Genomic DNA, 20419 nt, shown 5'->3' with positions numbered 1-20419 from the left:
AGATGATCTATAATGTATCAATAAAAGGAAAATTTGAGAACAAGTCTCAATTTTCTGTAGTGTTTCAACAGCACCATATGGGGAAGAGTCTGCAGTATATATGATATAAACATTCTAGTCACCAAAAAAATGTACTGCTATTTGACAGGCAAGGACAGTTTACCAGACCCCACCTTAGCCAGGTGGCATAACCTTCAGAACTACACAACATACTTTATTCTAAATTCAAGTTCAGCAAATAACATTCTGCATGATCACTTGAACCCCCAATCTCTTTAATCTGAGATTTATCAATGGCCCAGCCTATGAGGGCCAGCCTATGAGGTTCCTCAAACCACATCTTTATCTTGGTCTATTCAACAAGAAGATCTAAGCTCTAGGTTGCATCAAACCCTACATTGGATCCTCTCTTGCCCTTAACCTTGGTTTGTTTACATTTCTTACTGCTTTCCTTGCAGGTTTTGACTTTTACATGCACAAATTTGGGTGGTGTGTGTTTGTGTACATCTGCTGCACTATGAACACTGGTATATATTAGATGCTTAATGATCAAAAATATAAAATGTCTATTATATCTTTTTAGGCTATGTTAACTTAAAAATAATAGGCCAGCCTGGCCTGTGTTGGCACAGTGGATCAAGCGTTGACCTGGAACGCTGAGGTCGCCGGTTCAAAACCCTGGGCTTGCCTGGTTAAGGCACATATGGGAGTTGACGCTTCCTGCTCCTCCCCCCTTCTCTCTCTCTCTTTCTCCTCCTCTCTCTCTTCTCTAAAATGAATAAATAAAAAAAATAATAATAGGCCAGAGTGAGAGGCAAGCAGGCACTTGAGATCCTAAGAATAGCTTTTCAGGAAGCACTGATTCAGTCAGAAACCCAAAAGGGGTATTTATGAGAAAGGGAAGGGGAACAAATAGGTAAACAGAAGGAACTTCTATAGGTTCAGATAAGCTAATACTATGATGTTATTTCTAAAGAGTGTTTTTTAGTCCTGTAGTCATACTATCTGCTCTCTTTTCATCTACAGAAACAGTTGTTTTGGATACAACAATGCTTTAGGTCCAGTCCAAAGGTTATTTTGCCCATTTTACAATTTCAAGGGTTTGAGGAGAAAGACATGCAAGGCAGTTGCTCTGTGCTGGCATTTCTGATTCATATGTGAAGTGGCTCCTTTTATATTATTTTTTACAACTATCTCAAGTGAAGATCCCATACTCTATTCCAGTGATTTTCAGCCTTTTTCATGGCACATATAAACTACTCAAATTCTGCAGCACACCAAAAAATATGTTATATTTTTTTGTCTCTGAAAAAAAAATTGTTATCATTTTGATTGATTCACACTGTGAATCAATCAATGACTAATGTTGTGTTGGCTGTTGTCATTTTTTAATTTAACAATCTAAGGGAAAAGAAGTCAGTGCACCCAACTAAATAGGTATTCCACGTTTTAAATTTTTTTGTGGCCCACCAGTGTGCCTCTTGCAGCACAGCAGTTGAAAATCGCTGTTCTATTCTTTTATGATCATCTCGATCTATTTTCAGCACCCCGGTCAGAGGTTCCCAAGTTTCTTAGTTTATAGCAATCTTAGTATCTCGGCAATATTTTTTATAGCACCCTTAGGTCAAAAGAAATAGCTAACAGTTTTGCTTTTTAAGTATTTGGTTCATAACAATTTAGTGACAACTAAAAATAAAAATATATACAGTTGAAAGAAAAATTTTTTTTCTCACATAGCCACAATTAATTTTTTTAAAGGAATTCAATTGCCTATTGGACACTGCAACATCTCAAACCTTGAAATCTTACCCTCATTTCCTGTTTTGTGCTGATTTTCACCAGTACTTTTTTTTTTATCAGAGGGATCTCCTAAAACCCAGTTTCGCAAAGATATTTTGAAATCAAAAGGAATGTAGCCCAATCTGATGTTCAAATTGTGTATTACCTCAAGCTGGTAGTGGCATGGTATACAAGAAATGTTGACTCTTGCTGTGTTTCCTGTAAAAAAATTTTAATATCCCATGGTGACTCTGTGAATTTGCACATTGCCACAGAGTTTGGGAAATTTGGCTTTAAATATTCCATGTCACCTCATTATCTTGAATCTGTTATAAATGAGTGAACTCTGTAAGTAAATAAACTGTGTATAAATTCTATATCCACCCCTTACTTTTCAGTGTGTAATCCAAGGCAAGTAAAAGTCTCACTATGCTTCAGTTTTCTTCCTGTGTAAAATGGGATAATAATACAGTATTTACTGGTGTTGCAAGGATTATATAAAATGCTTGTTACATGTTTAGATAATGTCTGGAAATACCATAAGCGCATAATAAATATTGGCCGTTACTCTTAGTCCCTATTATCTCTTTTTCTATTTGAGACCTACCTAATCATGAATTCAGGGGGAAAAAACAAAAACGAAACTAGAGGTACATCCAGCCCACAAACAGCAAATCTTTTTTTTTTTTTTTTTTTTTTACTTATTGATTTCAGCGAGAGAGGAAGGGAGAGGAAAAGAGGCAGGAACATCAAGCTATTCCTGTATGTGCCCTGACTAGGGATCAAACTGGTAACCTCTGCACCTCAGAACGATGCTCTAACCAACCAAGCTATCTGGCCAAGGCACTAACAGCAATACTAATCCTGCACTGTTTAAAACAGTAGATACTAGCCACATGTAACAATTTAAACTTAATAAAATAAATATGAAATAAAAATTAAAATTCAGCCTGACCAGTGGTGGGTGGTGCAGTGGATAGAGCTTCATCCTGGGATGCTGAGCACTCAGGTTTGAAACCTTGAAGTTATGGGCTTGAGCATGGACTCATCTGGCTTGAGTGTCAGCTAAGCAGCTTGAGTGCGGGGTCGCCAGCTTGAGCATAAGATCAAAGACATGATCCCATGGTTGCTGGTTTGAGCCCAAAGGTTGCTGACTTGAAGCCTAAGGTCACTGCCTTGAGCAAGGGGTCAGTGGCTCAGCTAGGGTCCCCAGTCAAGGCACTTATGAGAAGCAATCAATAAACAGTTAAAGTGACACAATTATGAGTTGATACTTCTCATCTCTCTCCCTTCCTGTCTGTCTCTCTCTCACTAAAAAATAATAATAAATAATAAAAAATAATAATTAAAATTTAGTCCTTAGTTATACTAACAACATTTTAACTGCTCCATAGCCACATGTGGCTAGTGGCTACCATATTGCATAGCATAGAAACATTTCTATCATCACAGAAAGGTCTACTGCTTAACCCTGCTCTTCTCTTTTCTAGTCACCCTACGCTGTATCCACATAAGTTTTCTTCTATACTTTCAGGGCTCCTGTAGTCAGGAATGAAACAAATCATCAAGGGGTAATTATAGCCCATTACTGCTTGATTACCCTTTCTTCTACTTATCACTCCTTTTAACTTCTGAGGAACTCCCATATCCAGACATATACTCAGTAACACACCCATCACCCACACTCAAGAGTAAGGAAACAAGAACAGAAGTGACATGTTCTAAAAAGAATGAAGAAAAAAAAAAAAGAAAAAGAAAAGAGAAAAGAAAGGGAAAAAAAAGAAAAAAGAAAAAAAAGAAGTGACATGTTCTAAGTCACTCAGCATTGCCCTATGGAGTGAAGAGATGTTTATAAGATAGTGATTCCCAATATCAACATTTACAGAAGCAGACTCGGCCATTCAGGATTCTCCAGGCAAAAAATCTTTTTTATTCCTGCTCTCCACTGAGATTTCTTATTTTTTTCTAGACAAGATAAATGTTCTCCTCTTTAAATTCCTACCGCACTACCACCAGGAATCTTTGACCCTCTATTTTCTCCAATTCCTAGAATTAAAATGTTATTTTATTTTAGAAACTTTTCCTGTTAAAGGATAACTTTTATTTCTCTTCTCTAAGAGTGTATTCTCTACCTTGCCTCACTCAGTGACAGGAACAGAATGGAGATAAAAAAAAAAAAGCTAACTTATCCTCAGTTACAAAGACATGGGCTCTCAGATAGGGAGGCCCAAAGGAAAGGGCAAAGCACGTGGCACAAGAAGTGCATGGGACACAAGGGAGCAAAGGCTCAGTGTAATAAACAGAAATTAACTCCTTGAAACTAGACCACACCCTACCCCACCCCATCCAACCCTTCCATACTATCCCTCATCTTAACTCAGTCTGTGTATTACCAAAAACATTTTTTGTCCTAGAAATGGAGTAAGGGACTGTATTGTTTTTACACAGGTGGTAAACTACCAATTTAGGAAAAGGAAAGAAGAAATAAGATATGTGGAAAAGAGAAATCAAATTGGGACACTGTGGGTCACATAAACCAGGCAGATGTTTCCTATCCCATTGTCTATCTATCCACAGTGTGGTGGTTACCATCTGGTTAAAAGCCTGGAGAGCCTGACCAGGCAGTGGCACAGTGAATAGAGCATAGGCCTGGGCTGCTGTGGACCCAGGTTCAAAACCCCAAGGTCGCTGGCTTGAGTGTTAGATCATAGACATGACCCCATGGTCACTGGCTTGAGCTCAAAAGGTCACTGACTTGAAGTCAAAGGTCACTGACTTGAGCAAGAGGTCACTGGCTTGGCTGGATCCCCCTGCCCCCTGCACCTTGGTCAAGGCACAGCTGAGAAAGCAATCAATGAGCAACTAAGGTGCCACAACTATGAGTTGATGCCTCTCATCTCTTTCCCTTCCTGTCTGGAATGCTGAGGTCACCAGTTCAAAATCCTGGGCTTGCCCTGCCCCTCCTCCAACACCATTCTCTCTCCCCCCACCCTCTAAAAATAAAAAATAAAAAATCAATCAATCAAATCTAAAAAAAAGGTAATTAAAGTTAAATGAGGTCATAAAGGGTCTTATCCAATATGACTGGCATCTTCAAAGACAACAGGGATGTGAGCACACTGAAAAGGTCATGTGAGGACAGAGGAGAAGGCAGCTAGAAGGCAACTATCTACATGCCAAGGAAAGATGCCTGTTGACCTTAACTTTAGGTTGCCAGAAGTGTGAGAAATATATTTCTGTTGTTTAAGACACCCAATCTGTGGTATTTTATTATGACATCCCTAGCAAACTAATACACTTCCATAGCCTGATTTTTCTCAATCTAAGTGAAATGACCCCATCTCATAACTAACATACCTAGTACCATGGGTAATATTGAAATAATTTACCTATATAATACAGGCACCAACCAATCAAAACCAATGCCAGCCATTAACTGATGCTAGCCACACTAGACAACCCAGACTGAATATTCACCCTACTTAGTACTACAGCTGACATGTAATTTACATCTTAAATTTACTTTAAAATGAGGATTGAGTTAATTAATGGAATGATAGTCATTTATCAAGAAAATTCTACATGCCAGGCATTAAGTATTAAAAGGGCTCCAGTCTAAATACCATGTGTTCACCACCTCTGTGCTTCTGTCCTTTTCAATCTGCCTAGCAAATGATGTGAACGCTAAAGCATTAAACATTATTCAGGAAACCTGGGCTTTTAGTTCTATTTCAATCTCTCTCTTAGCTTAAATGACTCTAGCTCATAGAGTCTCAGTTTCCATGTTTATAAAATAAAGATAGTCTTGCCTTCCCTGTCCACTTCATGGAACTCGAAATAAATAAATATGGATATGCAGTAAAAGTGTTTTATTAACTGTGAGCACATTACAGATATCATTACTTTTTTCATTTCTCTGCTAACTGACCTACTCAAGACAAAGCTCAAATCCAAGCCTGACCAGGCAGTGGCGCAGTAGATAGAGCATCAGACTGGGATGAGGAAGACACAGGTTCGAGACCCCGAGGTCGCCAGCTTGGGTGTGGGCTCATCTGGTTTGAGCAAAAGCTCACTGGCTTGAGCCCAAGGTCGCTGGCTCAAGCAAGGGGTTACTCAGTCTACTAAAGGCCCACAGCCAAGGCATATATGAGATAGCAATCAATGAAAAACTAAGGTGTTGCAACGTGCAACGAAAAACTAATGATTGATGCTTCTCATCTCTCCGTTCCTGTCTGGCCTCTTTCTGACTCTCTCTCTGTCTCTGTAAAAAAAAAAAACCAAACTCAAATCCAAGTTATTTATGCACAACGATATAATAAATTTTCATTGTATTTTTCAAAGGTATCTCTGGCTGCTCTGACTAGAAGTGATTTTCTTTAGCCCTAGACAGGTAGCTCAGTTGGTTAGAGCATTGTCCTGGTCAGGGTACATTTAAGACTCACCAATGAATGCATAAATAAGTAGAACAACAAATTGATGTTTCTTCCTTTATCTCTCTCTCTCTCTCCCTTTCTCTCTGTCTAAAATCAATTAATAAATTAAAACAAAAAATCACATCTAAGAAGTGATTTCTTCTTTCCCTGAATTTATATTATACTATTTAATTTATTTGTTATGAAGCACGTGTAACATCATGAATTTCTAGTATTGATTTTTTTCACGTAATAAAAGGTTAATTTTATATAGATAGATAGATAGATAGATATAGATAAAGATATTTTAGAGAGAGAGGAGAGACAGAGTGAGAGAAAGTGGGGTGGGGGGAAGCATCAACTTATAGTAGTTCTTTCTTGTATGTGCCTTGACGAGGCAAGTCCAGGGTTTTGAACTGGAGACCTCAGCATCCAGGTTGATGCTTTATCTACTGTGCAGCACAGGTCAGGCCAGTGTTTATATTTTATACTGTAAATTTTTATATACATTATTATGTCACCCTACCCAAAGTGCAAGTTTTTTAAAAATATTTTATTGATTTTAGAGAAAGGAAGAGGACGAGAGACGGAGAAGGAGAGAGAGAGAGAGAGAGAGAGAGGAATATAGATCTGTTCCTTTATGTGCCCTGACCAGGAATCAAACTGGCAACCTCTGCACTTCAGGACAATGCTCTAACCCAGGGGTAATCAACCTTTTTATACCTACCGCCCACTTTTGTATCTCTGTTAGTAGCAAAATTTTCTAACCACTCACCGGTTCCACAGTAATGGTGATTTATAAAGTAGGGAAGTAACTTTACTTTATAAAATTTATAAAGTAGAGTTACAGCAAGTTAAAGCATATAATAATAATTACTTACCAAGTACTTTATGTCGGATTTTCGCTAAGTTCGGCAGAATAAATCTTTATAAAACAACTTACTATAGTTAAATCTATCTTTTTATTTATACTTTGGTTGCTCCGCTATCACCCACCATGAAAACTGGAACACCCACCTGACCTGTGGTGGCGCAGTGGATAAAGTGTTGACCTGGAACACTGAGGTCGCCGGTTCAAAACCCTGGGCTTGCCTGGTCAAGGCACATATGGGAGTTGATGCTTCCTGCTCCTCCCTCCCCCTTCTCTCTCTCTCTCTCTCTCTCTCTCTCTCTCTCTCTCTCTCTCTCACTCTCTCTCTCACTCTCTCTCCTCTCTAAAAAATTCAGAAAAAAAGAAAAAAAAAACCAGAACACCCACTAGTGGGCGGTAGGGACCAGGTTGACTACCACTGCTCTAACCAACCAAACTATCCAGCTGGAGATGAGAATGCATATTTTTAAAGGAGTGCCTTTCACAAAAAGTAGATATTTAACAAATATTTGTCAATGTGTTGATTGCTGAAATTCTACCATTTATAGTAGGTTGAAAAACATAACCACAATATTTTGCGCTCCTCCTGCCAAGATTTGAAGTTCCTTTCCCCATAGCTTGAATCTGTGCTGACCTTGTGACATAGCATGACCACTAGAATGTGGTAGGAATAAAGGTCTAAAGATGCCTTTCATCTTCTCCTTTCATCCTCTTGGACCATTGTTCTAAGTACTATCGTGTTATAAAGAAGCCCAGACAAGGCAGCATGTAGAACTGACAGACATGTGAGTGAGGCCATCTTGGACCATTCAGTTTTTTCTGGTTACCTCTGACTGCATGATCATGAATGAGCCCAAGGGAGACCAGTAAAAGAACCATCCAGCCAACTTTCAGAATCATGAGGAAAAAAACACAGAGCTTTGTTTGGGTGTTGTTCAATTTGAAGAAAAAGATAATTGAGGGCATATTCCTCTTTCTTGCTGATAGGGGTTTTTTTCTACTTCTTTTATGGCCCTTCTCACAAATTATCTTGCTTTCCGGGCATGTATCTTCTGACTACTACCAGATTGTTATGGCCCTGGTGGTGAGACAGAATTTATTTATTTATTTATTTATTTATTTATTTATTTATTTATGACAGAAAGAGACAGAGAGAGGGACAGATAGGGACACACAGACAGAAAGAGAGAGAGATGAGAAGCATCAATTCTTTGTTGCAGCACCTTAGTTGTTCATTGATTGCTTTCTCATATGTGCTTTGATGGGGAGTTGGGGGGCTACAGCAGAGCAAATGAGCCCTTGCTCAAGCCAGTGACCTTGGGCTCAAGCCAGCGACCATGGAGTCATGTCTGTTATCTCATGCTCAAGCCAGTGACCCCGTGCTCAAGCTGGTGAGCCCACACTCAAGCTGGATGACCCTGCACTTAAGCTAGCAACCTTGGGGTTTTGTGCATGGGTCCTTTGCATCCCAGTCCGATGCTCTATCCACTGCGCCATCACCTGGTCAGGTGAGACAGAATTTATTGATCTTATATCTCTCATAAAGTACTGTACCCAGAACTGTAGGTAGTGAGTGATGAGTACATATTCAGAATAAGAAATGGCTCCTTTCAAGGGAATACTGCAACTCAAGTCCCAAAAGAATTCATTATATTATATAAATAAATATATTTTTTATTATAAGTCAGTTTCATCATGAGTGCACTTAGAGAGCCACTGAACTTCCCTTAACCTTGTCCCACACCTAAATGGGCAGAGGTGAGACTGACATTAAAAGAGATATGGCGTACAGGAGTCCCGGGTTCGATTCCCGGCCAGGGCACACAGGAGAAGCGCCCATCTGCTTCTCCACCCCTCCCCCTCTCCTTCCTCTCTGTCTCTCTCTTCCCCTCCTGCAGCCAAGGCTCCATTGGAGCAAAGATGGCCCGGGCACTGAGGATGGCTCTGTGGCCTCTGCCTCAGGAGCTAGATGGCTCTGGTTGTAACAGAGCAATGCCCCAGATGGGCAGAGCATCACCCCCTGGTGGGCGTGCCGGGTGGATCCCGGTCGGGCGCAAGCGGGAGTCTGTCTGACTGCCTCCCCGTTTCCAACTTCAGAAAAATACAAAAAAAAAAAAAAAAAAAAGAGAGAGAGAAAGAGATATAACAGGACATGTTCAGAGATATCTATCACCTTTCCTTCAGTGCCTCACCCATGTGTCAAAGAGAATACTATTTCTATTTGTTAACACTTATTTCTCCAGCCACATCCCTATATATCACCTATAAGAACTCAAACTACTTAAAAAGCTAAAATAAAATCATATTTTAATTTTGAGCATTGGAGAAAATGGAGAGTCAAAGATTCCTGTGTGCCAGAAACAGCAGAAAGAGCAGACTGGCCTGTTCCCTATATAGCTACAACTCCTTCCCCATTTTGTATCCTGAGGTCCCATAGTTCTTTAAGTCTCTGTAGAAACTCACTGGTAGATAGATACTTACTTCTAAGCAGAAGCTGATCTGGAGAAGCTGTGTCTAAAAATTAGAACCCAAATGAAATCTCCAGTCCCTATAATGGCAGCCATAATGGCTAGGACACCAACAGTACCTTTATTATTAAATATCTGGTGAGGGCTGCACTTTCCTCAATGTTAGGCTCAGTGGAAAGGCTTCTAGTTAAACTGATCATGGTCTTTAAAGTTGTTTTTCTCAATCCCTTGTTGCCTCTCAGGTTTAAGCCAGTCACAATTTGGGCTATGACACAGGAGCAGTGATGGGATTCAAGTAATTTAATCAATTCTCTACCCTAATGACCGTTTTAAGTATAAAAAAACAATATACCAAAAGGAAGTTTGTTATTTCATATATATTTTTTTTAGACAGAGAGAGAATCAGAGAGAGGGATACATAGGGACAGACAGACAGAAACGGAACGGAGAGAGATGAAAAGCATCAATCATCAGTTTTTCGCTGCGACACCTCAGTTGCTCATTGATTGCTTTTTCATATGTGCCTTGACCGCGGGCCTTCAGCAGACTGAGTAACCCCTTGCTTGAGCCAGCGACCTTGGGTCCAAGCTGGTGAGCTTTGCTCAAACCAGATGAGCCCGTGCTCAAGCTGGTGACCTCGGGGTCTTGAACCTGGGTCCTCCGCATCCCAGTCCAACACTCTATCCACTGCACCACCCCTGGTCAGGCTGTTATTTCATATATTTAATACTTAAATAAGACCAAAAGAGGTACACTAAACTAGATTATGAGTCTTAAAATATTAATGAAAATATTAAATAATACCTGAAAAAAACAATAAAACTGTTACTTAAGATATTTCCATATTGCTTCTTGACTGGTGTCCTTGCTTGCAATTTTTTTCACCTGTGGACAGAATGAATATTACTATGGGCACTTAGAATATTCTGTTGTGCAAATGAATGTTAAAAAAGAGTAAGGAATGTAAATTTTTTACTTCCACATTGGGTGGCTTGCCCAGGTGCCCACCTTAGAGAGGACTCTGATTACAAGTGCCATTTTAACAGCTGGTTTGCCAAACTCAACAAAAAATTAGGTATCAGTTCTGCCGACCCGGTGTGAACAGGCTGAATCCCACCACTGCATGAGGAGAAACCCATGTGTGGTTCAAGCTTCCATAAAATCCACACAAGGTTAGGAAAAAAGGCTGCTGGGACACTATCCCCAGAATTTGGTTCCAGAGGTTACTGATAGACTTTCAGAGTTCTGCTTTGGTTTCAAGAAAAAGCAGCCATTTCAGCATTATTCTCAGTCAAGGAAACCCTATATTTAATAGATCTGAGCTAAAATATTCTCTCATTCATAGTAATCAGTTGTTTCTCAAGCGCAGGGGCTGAAACTGTCTCCCTTTGACTTCCTGGTACTATCTTCTGCTGTGACAATGGGGCCCTTCCTATCCTTTACTAGTTTAACTAAAGGAAAATATTTGGCCTTGGTAAAGCATCGGCGGGGGTGTGTGGACATCCCCAGTTCAATTCCCAGTCAGGGCACACAGGAGAAGCGACCCTCTACTTCTCCACCCCTCCCCTCCCCTTCTCTCTCTCTCTCTCTCTCTCTCTCTGTTTCTCTCTCTCTCTTCCTCTCCCACAGCCATGGCTCAATAGGTTATAGGGTTGAGAGTATGGCCCCACATGGGCAGAGCATTGGCCCCAGACAGGGGTTGCTGGGTGATTCCTGGTTGTCGCACGTGCAGGAGTCTGTCTCTCTATCTCCCCTCCTCTCACTTGGAAAAAGAAGAAAACTAAATAAGTAAAATAAAGAAAATTACTTTAACACTATAAAAAAAGTTTCTCACTTTTGAATTCCAGAATAGAGTACTCACTTTGAACTGACATATAATACACTGCTCATAAAAATTAGGGTATCAGGGAATGTGCAGACACTCCAGTACTTTCAGCCTTTTGTCTCTAGTGCATTTTCACCAATGAAATAAAAGTTGGTTTTGCATTTCACTTGCATAATCAAACAACTTTCTTTGACTTGTCGTTTACTGATGTTCTTGTTTAATAAAAAAATGAAATCCTTTTTTATCGCTTCATATTCATTTTGAAATACCCCCTAATTTTTGTGAGCAGTATAAATAGGAAATCCTCCTAACTTAGAGGTTTAATTCACATTGATTGACTGCCCTGCTCCTCTCTGAAACACCCAACAAAGTTGAAACAACAAAGGAAAAAACAGTTCCCTTCCAGCTAAGGGGTGGGGTGGGAGGAGGAACCTACACATTCATCTCTGCATGGGTACCCATTTAGTAGGGTCTGAAAACTAGTCTTAGCTGCTGTTCAAGTTGAGTATGGACAGGAGATTGGGTAAGTGGCTTGGCTTTATGTTTAAATATCTGAGCTGCTTAAGATGTTATCCAATACTTGTGAGAGCAACCTCCTTTGCAGTCTTATAATTAGAGGCAAGATCGAGTTTTTGGAAACTCTCAAAACTGTCTCATTTGTTAAACAAGGTGATAAAAATATCCTTGGCTTGATAGGTGAATTCAATCACTTGTTCTTCCGTTTTTAGGATGGGTGTGGGTGTGTGTGTAACAAAAGTGAGTAAAACTTTGGGATTTCCTTGAAGTGGTAGAGATAGACTCATAAAAAGATAATCTCACAATTTAATTAGGGGTGGGGTAAGGGTGGGAGTCTGCAGACCAGCTTCCTGGAGAAGCCAGTCTTGTGTCCTGTTCCAAAAGTGACTCCAGCAAGAACGGCTGGTGTGATCATCTTAACGTTTTGTTCCATTTCTTCTTCTTTCCTTCTTTATTTATTTTAGAGAGAGGTGAGAGAGAGAGAGAGAGAGAGAAATGGGAAGCATCAAGTAGTAGTTGCTTCCTATATGTGCCTTGACCCGGCAAACCCAGGGTTTCCAACCCACGACATTAGTGTTCTAGGTGACGCTTTATCCACTGGGACACCACAGGTCAAGCTATTCCATTTCTCCTTGATACAGCTTTTCGCTGACTTTTTTACAGGTATGTATTTGGGTACAGTGTCTTAAATATCGTCTATCAATACTCCTTCAGCTACTCAGAACATCTCAAGTTCCTGCACTCTTACACCTCCAGTTCCCTGAGACACGCCCTCGGGTTCTGGCGCTAAATTCGGGCCAATAAAGTTGCGCCCCAAGGACCACAGGGGGGCGGGGGAGCCTCTAGCCAATGGGATGCCAATTATAACCTCAAAAAAAGGGGCAGAAAACTTTTTAATGGTGTCTTTGGACCAATGAAGAGCAAGAATTACACGCCCACTCTGGGCGCGTAACAGAGGACTCGCGACTTCCTGACACGTGACCAGTGAGCCAGCGCTGCGGGCCCCCCACCGTCTGGTCTGGAGGTAGCGCGATGGGCCATGCTTCCAATGGCTCGCAGAACCTCTCGTCACGTGCAGGTTTTGCAAGCCCAGCGGCCTTTCGGAAAGTCATGTGACAGATGACGTTATTGCGAGCTCCCCAATGGTAAAGAAGAGCTGCCTTCACAGGCCCAGGAATTGATTTCTCTCCACGAATGATAACATGGCGGAGGCGGGGATACCCTATGACGTGCTGCGGAGACAGACCAGGGCGGGGCAGGCCACTGGTTGCGGGGCGAGCAGGCGTGCGGCGCGCAGGCGCTCTGGGGACCCGGTAGCGGCGGTGACTGTGGTTGCGGCGGCGGGAGCCGGATCCTTGACCGAAGCTGAAGGCGGTGGTCGCGGCCATGGCGGCCGATGGAGAGCGATCCCCGCTGCTCTCCGAGCCCATCGACGGTGGCGCCGGCGGCAACGGATTAGCGGGGCCAGGCGGGAGTGGGGCTGGACCCGGAGGAGGCCTGACCCCCTCCGCACCACCGTACGGAGCCGGTAAACATGCCCCGCCCCAGGGTAAGCCCGGGCGGGCCCGAGGTGCTCCCGGGGGTACTCTGAGAGGTGGGAGGGGCGGGGCCGCGGGCGGAGGCGGGGCCCAAGCTCCAGGTGCGGAGCTGTTGTACCTGTGACAGGGTGAGGCTTCCTTTCCTCTTCAATTGCGACATGAGCCTGGAAGGAGGAAGCTGGTTGAAGCACGGATTGTAAGAAGCCATCCGAGTTTGGTCAGAAGAGTTGACGACCAGAAAGAGATCCCTGACCCGATGGAGCATCAGTGGGGGAGTCTGCAAGTGATGCCAGCCCTTTTTACCTTCCTTCCCAGCATTTCCCCCGTTCCCCGAAGGACACCCAGCCGTGTTGCCCGGGGAGGACCCACCCCCCTACTCACCCCTGACCAGCCCGGACAGTGGGAATGCCCCCATGATCACCTGCCGAGTCTGCCAGTCTCTCATCAACGTGGAAGGAAAGATGCATCAGCATGTAGTCAAATGTGGCGTCTGCAATGAAGCCACTGTGAGTTATACATATTTGTAAACGGACCCAATTTTCCTGGATCCTCTCTCTCCTTGATTCTACACCCTGACTTTCAGCCAAGTTCTCTCATAAAATCCAGGTTTCATTTCCAGGAGTCTCATACAACCATTTCCCCAGAAGCCACACACCAAAACTGTTTACCATCCTCCATCTTCATACCTATTGCCGATACTCAAGTCCAGTTTTCATTTGACAGTCTCATGTTCTATGCTTTTCTTTCATTTCTCTGACCTGGTTAAGACTTGTATCTGATCTCTCAGGAGGTGTTTTTGGAGGAAATGAAAGGGATTGGGATTAGAGGTTTGTTTACCATATCCCCATTATTCTCTAGCCAATCAAGAATGCACCCCCAGGGAAAAAATATGTTCGATGCCCCTGCAACTGTCTTCTTATCTGCAAAGTGACTTCCCAGCGGATTGCCTGCCCTCGACCCTACTGGTAAGAGGCAGAAGGTGGGGAAAATTGGAAAGCCCAGAACAGGTGAATGTTTGTAGAGAATGTCAAGGTGATAGAGCCTGCTGTTTTTTGTTTTTGTTTTTGTTTTGTTTTTACTGGGACAGAGAGAGAGTCAGAGAGAAGGATAGATAGGGACAGACAGACAGGAACGGAGAGAGATGAGAAGCATCAATCATCAGTTTTTCGTTGCGACACCTTAGTTGTTCATTGATTGCTTTCTCATATGTGCCTTGACCACAGGCCTTCAGACTGAGTAATCCCTTGCTCGAGCCAGCGACCTTGAGTCCAAGCTGGTGTGCTTTTGCTCAAACCAGATGAAGCTGCGCTCAAGTTGGCGACCTCGGGGTCTCAAACCTGGGTCCTTCCACATCTCAGTCCGACGCTCTATTCACTGTGCCACCGCCTGGTCAGGCGAGCCTGCTGTTTATTTAGAAAGAGAAAAGGCTAAGAACTATTGTGCTTCTAGAATGATATAGTCATCTTTCTCATCTCTCAATACAAAGATTGGAATGAAACAGTGTACTTTAAGAAGATGGAGAGTTTCAAGGACTGGGTCAGTTATCCTGAGATAAAAGGGAAATTAAAGCAGTGCTCTTCCTCAAGGATTCTCTGGGGTAGTGTTGGGAAGCAGAGTATGTTAAATGAACAGAGAAGTAGAGAAACTTAATGAGGCAGGGAGTAGGGGGCATGAAGGAGGGGTAGTGTAGGAGTCCTTAGAATTAAAAACTTTTTAAATATAGTCTTTTCCTTATACAGCAAAAGAATTATTAATCTGGGGCCTGTGCACCCAGGACCTCTGAGTCCAGAACCACAACCCATGGGTGTCAGGGTCATCTGTGGACATTGCAAGAATACTTTTCTGGTGAGGAGGGGTAGTGGGAAGGCTTGGGGGGGGGGGGGGACGGGAGGAATCATGACCCTATTTCTGATTTATGATAATGAATCCCAAACAGGCCTATACCAAAACAACCCATTATTACCCAACCTCCCCAGCCCCAGACTCTCACTGAAGATGACCCTCCTTGTACTATTAATTGGTTTCTACCTTTTTCTTTTTCCATAGTGGACAGAGTTCACAGACCGAACCTTGGCCCGTTGCCCTCACTGCAGGAAAGTGTAAGTGATTAGAAAGTGGCATCACTGAGCTGGTAATTGGGTGTGTAGAGTAAAAATTTCCAGGTCAGTCCGAGCATCCATTTCTCTTTGCCTCCCCAGATCATCTATTGGGCGCAGATATCCACGAAAGAGATGTATCTGCTGCTTTTTGCTTGGCTTACTCTTGGCAGTCACTGCCACTGGCCTTGCTGTGAGTAACTGTGATCCAACCCTTTTCAGTCTCCAGCCTCATTTCTATAGGCTAAGATTTGGGAGTGGCTAACCTAAGAAATAGGGGGAGAAACCAAGGACATTTTATTTTGATAACTGATAAAATCTTTATTGTTATTATAAGAGATAAAGAACAGCCATCTTCTTTATGCAGATAGGACAATGGAAAAGTGGCTTAAAGTAGGAGTTGCTGTTTAGGAAACCTGGTATAATTTTAAGACATTGTGAAAAACTGACAGATGTATGAGTCTGTTCTTGCCTGGGGGAAGAAACTGAACAGCCTTCAAGTAGGTCCTTGAAGGTGGCTGTAATGGACAGAGACTGAAGCTTGAGTTGTGTTACTGTTACTAGGGCTCTTAAGTGGAGAGAGATCATAGTAACCCTATCTTTCTTTTTTCTTTGTCAGTTTGGGACATGGAAACATGCACAGCGATATGGAGGCATCTATGCAGCCTGGGCGTTTATCATCCTGTTGGCTGTGCTGTGTTTGGGGCGGGCCCTCTATTGGGCCTGTATGAAGGTCAGCCACCCTATCCAGAACTTCTCTTGAGCCGCACGATGACCCACAGACTGTGCCTGGCCCCTCCCTTGGTGGGGACAGTGACACTACAAAGGGAGGCATGACCAAAGGCTCCCTGGGCTTCTAAGGAGCCAAGCAGCTGCCTTCCTTTTCCCTGGAAGGAACCAGGCCGTTAACCTCAGTTTGGAGGGGTAGGTAAGACCACTGCTGGCCATCTGCTTTCCTCCAAGGGTTGCTGTGTTTAGGGTGAAGTAGGTGAAATGTCCCTAAACCTGGGTCTTAAAAGACGGTTCTAACCTTGTCCTTCCTATATGCTCTCGGAGAGCCATTCCTGTCCCTTACACATTCCGGGGCAGGGTTGGGGTGGGTAGCCCTGGGGGTTCCCCTCCCTCTTGTGCACCATTAGGACCTTGCTGCTGTTATTGCACTTCACCAGGGACTGGCTCTGGCCTCAGTACCCTCAGTCTCCTCTCCCCCCCATTCCGTGTCCTATGGGGGTGGGGTCAGCCGCTGCTCTGTACAGAACCACAGGAACTGGTGTGTATATAACTATTTAATAGGGGATGTGTTCCCCTAGTCCTGTTTCCCTTAATTCTTCCTTACAACCTTACCCCCCAGTTGGTAGTATTTCACTGGGCTAAGTAGGGTTGCTGTGCTGGGGGAGCTTAGGGACTCATCCTGTGCTTGTAAATAAATAAGGTTATGACTGCTCTTTTCTAGTTGTTAATCTATGTATGAAAAAACGAGGAGGGGAACTTGTAGCTCCAGAGGGGCAGAATACAAAGACAGGCTGAAACTATGGCTCTTTATTTTCACATAGACAGTTCAAAGAAGTCATTAGTAGCTTTTGTTTAATGTGTAAAAAAGAGGAAGAAAAAAAACCCCACACACAAAAGAAGAAAAACAAAGCCCATCTGTCACTGGGAACCTGGTTGATGGATTTATATTTTTAGAAGGAAAATACAGTGCAGAATTCTCTAGAAAGCAAAGAAGTTTTAAAGCTAGTTTAGGGGGCGTATTTCCCAAGCTCAAAATGAGTGGGGGAGGTATCACAGTGCTAGGTAGAGGGTGATGGGACAGTGGTCACTGCCCAGGGCCTTGGAACGGATCTTGCTGTCACACAACGCAGGTAACAGAGACTGAGACACCAAAAAGTAATCAAGGCGCCAACCAACGTTTTTGGAACGAGCATTCATCATGTAGGTCCAAAAGGTGTAGGCATAGGCCGTATTGGGGTAAAGGTGCCGGAAACTGTCAGCCAGTGGCACAGCCTTCAGCAATTCCCCAAAGCCTTGCCGCTCTTGTGGTGTAAATCCAGCATTCTTTTTGTTTCCCTTGGGGTTGCGCAGGTCAATTTCTTCATGAGCCACATTGAGGTCTCCACATAGCACAAGGGGCTTGCGGGAAGCCAAGTCCTTCAGGAACTTGCGAAAGGCTTCATCCCAGCGCTGTCGGTATTCCAGGCGCACCAGACCTCGGCCTGCGTTAGGTACATAGGCTGTTACTAGCACAAATGCATCAAATTCAGCCACAATCACTCGGCCTTCCTGATCATGTTCTTCCTCACCTGCAGAAATGATGAAACAGCATAAATATTTATATAAGAGAAAGTAGAGAATAAAGGAATCAACAGCATAAATATTTATATAAGAAAAGAGAACGGCCCTGGCCGGTTGGCTCAGTGGTAGAGCGTCGGCCTGGTGTGCGGAAGTCCCGGGTTCGATTTTCGGCCAGGGCACACAGGAGAGGCACCCATCTGCTTCTCCACCCCTCCCCCTCTCCTTCCTCTCTGTCTCTCTCTTCCCCTCCCGCAGCCCAGGCTCCATTGGAGCAAAACATGGCCCGGGCGCTGGGGATGGCATCTTGGCCTCTGCCCCAGGCGCTAGAGTGGCTCTGGTCGCGATAGAGCAACGCCCCCTGGTGGACACATGCGGGAGTCTGTCTGACTGCCTCCCCGTTTCCAGCTTCAGAAAAATACAAAAAAAAAAAAAAAAAGTGAAAAGAGAAAGTAGAGAATAAAGGAATCAAGAATTAGGGCTGGAATGGGGTATTAGCAATTGGTTTGGAAGAGCTCCAGCATTAGGAATCAGGAGGGTCTCACCAATGCCATAGGAGACTTTGAGGGGGCACTGGCGAGAGAGTAGGCCCACGCCACTGTACCCTTCCTTGTCTGAAGGAGCGGACCAGTATTGATGGGATAGACCAGGCAGCTCTTGAAGTTCAGCTGGTAGTTTATTCTCTGAACACTTGGTCTCTTGCAAGCACAGGATATCTGGGGCTTCTTCCTTTACCCACTGAATGAAATGAAAGGTATAAAAAGTTAAGACCAATTCAGCAGACATGAAGAACCTATGCTAAATAATAGAGATACACAGAGCAACACAGTATTTTAACAATTGGGTAACTGTTAACTATTGGAAGGAAATAAGACCTGCAACCCTGAGGAGAATGTGTTTTTTCCTATAGGCAGTAGACAACTAAGATTCCCCCACCCCCACCCCCACAGGGACAGAGAGAGAGAGGGATACACAGGGACAGACAGGAACAGAGAGATGAGAAGCATCAATCATCAGTTTTTCGTTGCGACATCTTAGTTGTTCATTGATTGCTTTCTCATATGTGCCTTGACCGCGGGCTTTCAGCAGACTGAGTAACCCCTTGCTTGAGCCAGCGACCTTGGGTCCAAGCTGGTGAGCTTTTTGCTCAAGCAAGCCAGATGAGCCCGCCCTCAAGCTGGCAACCTCGGGGTCTTGAACCTGGGTCCTTCCGCATCCCAGTCCGATGCTCTATCCACTGTGCCACCGCCTGGTGAGGCCACAACTAAGATTTTTAAGCACTACTTTTTCTTAAACTACTGAATTAAATTTATTGGAGTGACATCTGTCAATAAGATGTTTCAAGTATACAATTTTATAATACATCATCTGCATATTACATTGCGTAAGCACTATTCAGAAATAGTATGCTGGAGATAAAAATGGAGTAAGTCCAGTAACAAGATCTTTTTCAACATGCTGGGGAAGAGATGAGGACATTAAACGTTCAAGACTGGCAATGGAATGGAAGGAATGGATATGCAGGAAAGTTTATATGACTTTCTGAAGCCCTTCCTTGTACCTCTCCCATAGGAAAACTATAAATAAGGGAAAAATAAAACCTGTGTTGGGGACTTAAGTAGGAAAAGGTGATTAAACCCCAAGATCATTCAATACTAAAGAATGTCTCTTCCCCTCCTTGAATTCGACTCACATCTAAACCTTTCTTCTTAATCCAGGCTCGAAGCCCATCCACATTCCAGGAGGAGATCTTGAGGGTGGCTGGTTTGCCACTGGATGAGGTTTTCTTATCTGGGGGGTCCTCATACAGGACAGAGCCCTCTCCTGTTGCCTCTTTTTCATTTTTCTTTGCTCCTGCTCCCGCTTTACTCTTCTTGGCCTCTGGTTCTATAAAATAATACAGAATGTTAAAAGTTGGTTGTATCCAAGTCTCATCCGGATTTAACTAGAGGCCCACTGAGAGCCTGCAGTTGCCGCGACTTCACAAACTGCAAAAATGTGTACAGTACTTCCCGTTTACCGAGGAAATTAGAAGAAACACCATCACAGCCTCTGGGGAGAAGGGCTCATTTCATTTTCTTACCAATCTTGGGCTCTTCCCCGTCTTCTGCCACCGCTCCCTTTTTCCCACGCTTCGGCATCACTATAAGGAACGCCCTCCTGCACCACGTTGCCGAGTGAACCAGTATTTTTACCGCGTTGCCTAGTGACGTAAATAAGTGGTGAAACCAGCTAAAGCTGGGGGAAAAAGAATCCTCTATTGTGCAGATCGTTATTATCTCTGAACCCCTTCCCGGCCTCCATGCGCCATAGGCCCTTTAGCCCGTCACCCACAACACTAGATCATTTCATAATGATCTATGTACCCTCCTCGCGAGATCTTCTCTCAGGCCGATCGGGGGCTTTAATTGAGGGTCCCGGCTTACGGTAGTGGATCAGACGTGCAGAGAAGGTCCTCTGATGGGCAGAAGAACAGCCACCTGGTATATGACCTGCTAGAGTCGCGGCCGGTTCCTCCTTACCCCAGCACAAAGGATGGAGCACGCTGCGCTCCCACGTGGGTAACTGGTGTCACGTGATTGAGGTCTCACCACTAGCGGAGGAGCGCGGATGATAAGTCATTCT

The 20419-nt window shown here is 43.6% G+C and overlaps 3 protein-coding genes across 6 annotated transcripts in view; 1 reads left to right on the top strand and 2 right to left on the bottom strand.

Annotated features, from left to right (window-relative positions):
- Window positions 1-20419, bottom strand: part of RNASE6 (ribonuclease A family member 6) — a 476573-nt gene that overhangs the window by 247269 nt on the left and 208885 nt on the right. The gene's annotated exons all lie outside the window — the stretch shown is intronic.
- PIP4P1 (phosphatidylinositol-4,5-bisphosphate 4-phosphatase 1) lies at window positions 13131-17258 on the top strand. 2 transcript variants are annotated; one of them, XM_066388196.1, is made up of 7 exons: window positions 13131-13399; window positions 13725-13915; window positions 14268-14374; window positions 15149-15254; window positions 15456-15508; window positions 15608-15698; window positions 16125-17258. In XM_066388196.1, the coding sequence occupies exons 1-7, from the start codon at window positions 13258-13260 to the stop codon at window positions 16266-16268; spliced, it is 834 nt and encodes a 277-aa protein (XP_066244293.1). In that variant the 5' UTR covers window positions 13131-13257; the 3' UTR covers window positions 16269-17258. The 2 variants fall into 2 exon arrangements, with proteins under 2 accessions (XP_066244293.1, XP_066244292.1); XM_066388195.1 differs by having other exon boundaries at window positions 13131-13420.
- APEX1 (apurinic/apyrimidinic endodeoxyribonuclease 1) lies at window positions 17026-20406 on the bottom strand. Of its 2 annotated transcripts, none has more exons than XM_066388194.1 (5): window positions 20275-20406; window positions 19878-19997; window positions 19488-19681; window positions 18340-18532; window positions 17026-17805 (listed from the first exon to the last, which is right to left on the bottom strand). In XM_066388194.1, exons 2-5 carry the CDS (start codon window positions 19933-19935, stop codon window positions 17288-17290), a joined length of 963 nt encoding a protein of 320 aa, XP_066244291.1. In that variant the 5' UTR covers window positions 19936-19997; window positions 20275-20406; the 3' UTR covers window positions 17026-17287. The 2 variants fall into 2 exon arrangements, with proteins under 2 accessions (XP_066244291.1, XP_066244290.1); XM_066388193.1 differs by having other exon boundaries at window positions 20221-20364.

The sequence above is a fragment of the Saccopteryx leptura genome, chromosome 6 (genome assembly GCF_036850995.1).
Source record: "Saccopteryx leptura isolate mSacLep1 chromosome 6, mSacLep1_pri_phased_curated, whole genome shotgun sequence".
Taxonomy (NCBI): domain Eukaryota; kingdom Metazoa; phylum Chordata; class Mammalia; order Chiroptera; family Emballonuridae; genus Saccopteryx; species Saccopteryx leptura.
The sequence above is the reverse complement of the archived record's forward strand: the minus strand, read 5'-3'. Positions and strand labels throughout refer to the sequence as shown.

Excerpts from the sequence above, each read along its gene's own strand:
- PIP4P1 (XM_066388195.1), top strand. The coding sequence starts at position 13,258 with ATGGCGGCCGATGGAGAGCGATCCCCGCTGCTCTCCGAGCCCATCGAC. Across the intron at positions 14,375-15,148 it reads GCCTGCCCTCGACCCTACTG|CAAAAGAATTATTAATCTGG; the intron begins GTAAGAGGCAGA and ends TTCCTTATACAG. Across the intron at positions 15,699-16,124 it reads TCACTGCCACTGGCCTTGCT|TTTGGGACATGGAAACATGC; the intron begins GTGAGTAACTGT and ends TTTCTTTGTCAG.
- APEX1 (XM_066388194.1), bottom strand. The coding sequence starts at position 19,935 with ATGCCGAAGCGTGGGAAAAAGGGAGCGGTGGCAGAAGACGGGGAAGAG. Across the intron at positions 19,682-19,877 it reads CGGGGAAGAGCCCAAGATTG|AACCAGAGGCCAAGAAGAGT; the intron begins GTAAGAAAATGA and ends ATTATTTTATAG. Across the intron at positions 18,533-19,487 it reads TTAAGAAGAAAGGTTTAGAT|TGGGTAAAGGAAGAAGCCCC; the intron begins GTGAGTCGAATT and ends CATTTCATTCAG.